The sequence below is a fragment of the Oratosquilla oratoria genome, chromosome 36 (genome assembly GCF_046742065.1).
Source record: "Oratosquilla oratoria isolate Oo_2021 chromosome 36, ASM4674206v1, whole genome shotgun sequence".
Taxonomy (NCBI): Eukaryota; Metazoa; Arthropoda; class Malacostraca; order Stomatopoda; family Squillidae; genus Oratosquilla; species Oratosquilla oratoria.
Genome location: NC_134812.1, coordinates 28944940 through 28951717, shown reverse-complemented (window position 1 = coordinate 28951717; position 6778 = coordinate 28944940). Strand labels below are relative to the sequence as shown.

The window sequence follows — 6778 nt, the reverse complement described above, 5'->3', positions numbered from 1 at the left end:
ACCTCCCCTCCCCTAACATCCCCTAACCTGAGCTTAAACCTAAACATAATTCTAACCTTAACCCAACTAAACAATATGCACTACCATCTCCCCCATATGAACAATGCCACCATCTCCCCCGCCCCTTGAGTGGAGGAGTGTGGAGGAGTTTCTTTTGCGACTTCAAGGTCTCTCCTCTGGAATTGCTTTCTTGTCCGTGCCTGGGTTCCCCACACCTACGCTATTGCCGAAAGAACTTTTTTCGTCCTCATTTGTCATTATGTTTTCCCAGACCGGGATGTCTAATTCGTTCTTTCTTGGTGAATTATAATTATTGTTATATATATATAATAGTGGATTTGCATTTTTACAATCAAATTACCATTAGGAGTCGTAAGGGAATGGTTATCATTATATATATTTTTTTTCATCTTGATCCCAAATGGGAGACTCCTGGTGTTGGACTGAGAATCACCGTCGGTTTGGCCAGGAGGCAGCCGCCGCTGGGAAGAGGACCACCTACCACGAAATAAGCGACCCCTACATTGGTTGGAGGTGGTCAATTGGACAATGAAATTTGATCCAAGTGCTCGAAGAGTCAGGTTTAACAGAAGTCAACGGTATTTGTCATTATAACTGATGTATTTTACAATACGCTCACGAAGGGACTTCCAATGTGCCGTTCCATCTAATATAATTATAATTAAACTTATGTAAGCCAGGATAGACAATAATATCACACTACGCACACATTCCTAAATTGTGACTTTTATCAATATAGTAACTTCGACCAAAACACTACTTTACTTGTGACATGGTAAACAATATATCTAAAAGAGTGAGAGGACTTGATTCGACTCCCGGTAAGTGGTAGGCAACAGCTCGTGTCACACTTTCGTGACTTTTCAACCTTTCCGTGCCATGGCAGATATTAGAAATAGAATTGAACAGTGCTGCAATTCAGCGCTAATGCCAAGGCAGTATGATCGATTTGAATATACTGGCTTTAAGTTGCGTTCACAGCCATATGTGTTTCAACAGGCCTAAAACTCAAGATACTCTTCTCATCGTACAGACCTCTTTCCAAAGTCAGATTAAGTCTGAGTGATGAAGGAGAAAGACTGTACCATCTGCAGTGTACCAAAATGGCCGAACGCATGCTCGCGTGAGTGTGCTTGCACGTTTACAGGTACAGCTACGAATGCGAGTGCGTGTATAGATGTGGGTGCGAGGACGTCGTCTACATATCTAAACCAGTGTGATCCCCTACCATTGATTCTGATGAAGTTTTCTTTTTCTAATAACTCCATATATAGACAGGCCATCACTGCACTTAAAGGACTACCCATAGCGAGACCTCTATGTTGTTCATATTCGTCACCATTAAAAGTAAACGCACCGAAATTTACGCATAAATCTATCAATTCTATATAATCTTGTTTTCTTATGGGTAAAAAAAATAATAAAACTGAAAAAGGAAAGAAATTAATGGGACTTCTGGAGGAATACCCCAATCCTCCCAGAATGCGCGGTATTCCAAAAATTCACAAACCCAACGTTCCAATGCGACCCATAACTTCAGGGGTTGGCAGTACACCCCACTGACTAGCGAAATGTCTAGCCAAACCGCTATCACAGGCAATGGGATCGATCAGCAATACACATTTGAAAAATTCTAACGATCTTTTGACAAGACTAAAAGATTTAGATTTCACGGGGAAAAAGTTAGTAAGCTATGATGTCAAGGCCTTATATACAAATATTTCCACTAACGGTGCGTTAGAAGCAGTAAAGAGAGTAATAAAAGATATGAACGATACTGACCTACCCATAAGAAAACAAGATTATATAGAATTGATAGATTTATGCGTAAATTTTGGTGCGTTTACTTTTAATGGTGACGAATATGAACAACATAGAGGTCTCGCTATGGGTAGTCCTTTAAGTGCAGTGATGGCCTGTCTATATATGGAGTTATTAGAAAAAGAAAACTTCATCAGAATCAATGGTAGGGGATCACACTGGTTTAGATATGTAGACGACGTCCTCGCAATCATCCCCGAAAACACCAATGTAAATAATAAAGTGAGAATGCTTAACGCGGTCAACAGCGATATTCAGTTCACCGTAGAAGAGGAACAAAACGGACAATTGCCCTTCCTAGATACGTCAATACGACGAGTGGGAAAAACTGTAACTTTCTCAGCACACAGAAAGGAAACAAACAAAGAGGATTTAGTACATTACTTCTCCGCACATGATGATAGGACAAAGAGTGGTATAGTAATAGGATTTTTTCTCAGGGCACTACGAATCTGTAGTAATGAATACCTAGAAGGCGAATTTGATTACATTATGAAAACCTTTGACAAACTTGGATATCCAGAGGGAATGTTGAAAAGAACAAAAAGAAAAGCAATAAATATTTACAATCGCGGAAAGAAAGAGAGAAATGATAAAAATAATACAAATCTTATATCAGTACCTGGCTCAGAAACGTCACCAATAATAGACAAATATTTAACAAAATCGGGTATAAACATAGCTAAAATAACTAACAAGAGGATAGGTGATTTAATAAAGACTTCTGAAAAGAGAACCAATTCCGAAAACAGCGTCGTATACAAAATCCCGTGCAATAGTTGCTCAATGGCTTATTATGGCGAATCGTCAAGGGGATTAGAAAAAAGAATTTATGAATATAAAAACGACATAAAAGCACATAGGACATCTAATTCTTTAGTAGTTCATGCAGAAAAATTCGATCATTTACCAAACTGGAGAGAAGCTGAAGTGCTACATAAAGGTTTTGATAAATTCACTAGAAGAATTGTTGAATCAGCATATATTTCTACTAATAATTCATCGAATCATCGAGGAGGGTTTATCAATTTAGCTAAAGAAACTAGTATTTTAATTCTAAAACACGCCAGAAAAACGACCTTTCCCAAGTGTCCGAAAAGATAATTAGATTTAGTACATAAACTTCAATTGCAGTTCTGCATACACTCTCTGAAGAAGTTCTACGCGAACGAAACGTTAGAGTGTTTAGGGTTCCGAGCCTTCCCTTGTGTTTATGTTCTCCATCATCCAAATAATTTGTCTAAAATACTTATCAATATATATATATATATGTATATATATATACATACACATATATCTGTATATATCTACTATAATAAAGTAGTAGCCTTTGTCTGTCTGTCTGATTGTTTATTTGTTTGTTTGTACACGAACTCCTCCTAGGGTTTAGAGATAGACCCCCATAACCATATATATTCTGATATCCTATCACTCCAGGTACTTGGTACTCGAAAAAAAAAAAAAAATAGGTAGGGTTAAGGGTTAAAGTTAGGAGGTTATGTAGGAGGTTTATGTAGTATCCCCTGAAGTCGCGTAGTATTTGTTGTGACTTAAGAATTAATATTATTAAACAAACCATTGTATGTATCCATAAATATTATTTACATTTGTGAAATTAATGAATCATGATAGCTTTTGTAAGAAGAAAGCATGTTTATGGAAAATGATTGTATAATTTTACCAAATGTTGAAATATTGGTTATTTTCATTTAATTTTTGTGTGGGCGGAAATAGTTCGTTCACAAACTTCTATGTTTATGCAGATAAACCCCTATAACTTTATATATTCTGAAGATAAATAAACTAGAAATATTTCGTCACCTTTCAGCTGTAGACATTTATTGTCAATCCACATACACACACATGCACATACACACGCACACAAAAGAATGTGTACACATGATATTTGTGTTTGTGTATGCATATATATTCAAAATATGGTATCCCAACTTCGGAAGGGAGGTTGCACACCTGGAAGGGGGACTATTTAAAGCTATATCTAATTAAAAAAATATTTTGGTTCGGGTTAAGGGTTAAAGTTAGGTGGTTTATGGTGAGGGAACACGCCACTACTGTAGTCCCACCTTAAGTTATTATTTTTGTAACATATGAATCAATATAATTAAACAAACCATTGTATGTGTTCATAAATATTATTTATATTTGTGAAATTAATGTTGCCACAAACCATGATAGCTTTTGCAAGAAAAAATCATGCAAATGTAAAATAATTGCACAATTTTACCAAATGTTGAAATATTGCTTATTTTAATTTAATGTTAGTGCGGCGGAAGTTGATTATTTACAAACTCTTGCTAGGTTTTTCCATATAAACCCCTATAACCGTATATATTCTGAAGATAAATAAAGTAGATACATTTCTTCACTATTTAGTTGCAGACATTTATTGTCAATCCACACACACACTCACACACACGCAAAAGTATGTGCACATGATATTTGTGTTTTTGTATGCATGTATTTTCGAACTAGAGCTTCCCAACCTTCGGGTAGGGGGCGCACATCTAGGAAGGGGAGTGTTTAAAGCTATATTTCAATTAAAAATATTTTGGTTAGGGTTAAGGGTTAAAGTTATGTGTTGTATGGTTAGGTTAGGGATTGTTCACGAACTCGCAGCAACGCGAGAGTAATTTGGCTAGTATATGTATATGTATATGTAAATGTATATGTATATGTATATGTATATATATATATATATGCATATATATATACATATATATATATTTATATGTATATATACATATACATATATATATATATGCTCACTTCCAGCCTGCTGTAACTCTCTCCCCTTGTACATCTCATCACCTTACATTTGCCCACATTTATCTTCAGCTTCCTTTTTTCACAAACCTCAAACTCTGTCACTAACTTCCACAATCCCTCCTCTGATCCTGCTACAAGAGCAGTGTTTTCAGCAAACAACAACCGACTTATTTCCCACTTTTCTCCATTTTCTTTAACCATCTCCAACTCCTGACCCACCACCCTTGCATTCAGCTCTTGCACCACCCCATCCATGTATAGATTGAACAGCCAAGGCGACATAACACATCCCTGAATATGTCCAACCATTACTTCAAATCACTCACTCTCTCCATTTCTAATCCTAACACAAGCTCTACTACTCTCATAAAAACTCTTGACTACTCTTAAAAGCTTTCCTCCTATCCCATACATCTGCAGTAGCTCCCACATTGCCTTCCTGTCTACCCTGTCGTAAGCCTTTTCCAAATCCATAAAAGCCCCCAAAAAACATCCCTACCTTTTCAAATATATATATATATATATATATATATATATATATATATATATATATATATACATATATATATACATATATATATATACATATATATATATATACGAGTACGAAATACGTGCGTGTGTTGATATATTCGCCTATTTGGCAACTAAGTGAACCCCTCGTCAAACTCTGAAGACTTTACACATTTTGAACCCTGTTTCCAGGAAAGATCTGTTATGACGTAGAACAGAAAGTCCCCTGGACAAGTAGGAGGTGAGGCAAAGCGGAGGGAATACCAGTTCTTTAAAACTGAGAGTAGCATTCGGGGAGGTGTGGAAGGGGGTGGAGTGAGGGAATAGTGGGACCGATATCCGCTATATAAGCAAAGGCGGGACGAGAGCAGACACACACGACCTTCCAGCTTCATCTGCGCAACACCGCGTGTAAGGAGGCAAGCATCATATTCACCTCATTTTCCCGCAGAAGTTTTCATAGGGAAAGGTTTCTACTCTGCTAATCACTGACCCTCATAATGAAAGTCCTGTGCGTCCTGCTCATGTCCCTCGCCTTGGTGGCGGGTAAGAAACTCAAAGACGACAAGGGTAATGCTGCGAGTGGAAGTGGTGGAGCTGCAAACACTCGATTCTTTAGAGGACATCCTCCTCATGCTCAAGGTCCTCCTTTCGGAGCCCCTGGTCTTGGAGGTGCTGGTCACTTCGGAGGGAGACCCCATGTCGGAAGACCTCCTTTCGGTCACCAAGGCCATCCCGTAGTCGGCGGCGTCGGTCACGGGATCGGCGGTGGAGTTGTTCCTCCTGTCGCCCCCAGTAGCAACTGCCGTTATTGGTGCAAGACTCCTGAAGGAGCGGCCTACTGCTGTGAGAGTAACAACCAACCAGCCAACCCCATCGCAACACAGATCGTCAAGCCCGGTCAGTGTCCACCAGTGAGGCCCGTGTGTCCGCGAATCTTCGGACCTCCCATCACCTGCTCGAATGACGGAGCGTGCAGTGGCGTGGACAAGTGCTGTTTCGACAGGTGTCTTGGAGAGCACGTGTGCAAGGCGCCTCTTGGATATGGACGATGAAAGCCTAAGGTCTCCTTCCCAATCTTCTCAATAATTTTGTACAAAAAAATCTATTTATTGCAAATAAATTGTTAATTACATTCACTATCTTTGTTGTAACCTTCAAATCTAACCTACAAAATTCCTGGAACCATGAAAGTTTATTTCATGACTGATGTTTCTTGATAAAATTAGTATGAAAGAGTGTGCCCCAGGAAGTGGTCAGCTATTGCAGCAAAAATCCTCCACCTTTGTCAGGGGCTCGTGACGGGCAACGATAGTCACCTAAGGTCATGTTGGAGTCATTTTGATTTCCAGTGCACCAGAGAAGCAAGATATCATTACAAGAGATTTTCCTCTGGAAACGATATCGCTTTTGAAAATAAATTAATAGATAAACGAATAAGTAAAAGACGTCGCCGGAGGGCATTCTCTCCAATCGCCTATGCAACTGAGAAGGATTTGGCTTGATTCTCAACGGCACATAATGACCATCATTTAGTCTGGTCAGTTGAGGGAAAAAGTGATTAAGACAACAGATCTTAATTGTTATAGTTAAGATTTACTCAATAATGATGGCAACTATGATAGACTAATGGTCG

The 6778-nt window shown here is 38.5% G+C and overlaps 1 protein-coding gene across 1 annotated transcript; it reads left to right on the top strand.

Annotated features, from left to right (window-relative positions):
- Positions 1-5536: 5536 nt before the first annotated feature.
- On the top strand, positions 5537-6277 carry LOC143019182 (uncharacterized). The gene has a single exon (XM_076174876.1). It carries the CDS (start codon positions 5643-5645, stop codon positions 6195-6197), a length of 555 nt encoding a protein of 184 aa, XP_076030991.1. The 5' UTR covers positions 5537-5642; the 3' UTR covers positions 6198-6277.
- The last annotated feature ends 501 nt before the right edge of the window (positions 6278-6778 follow it).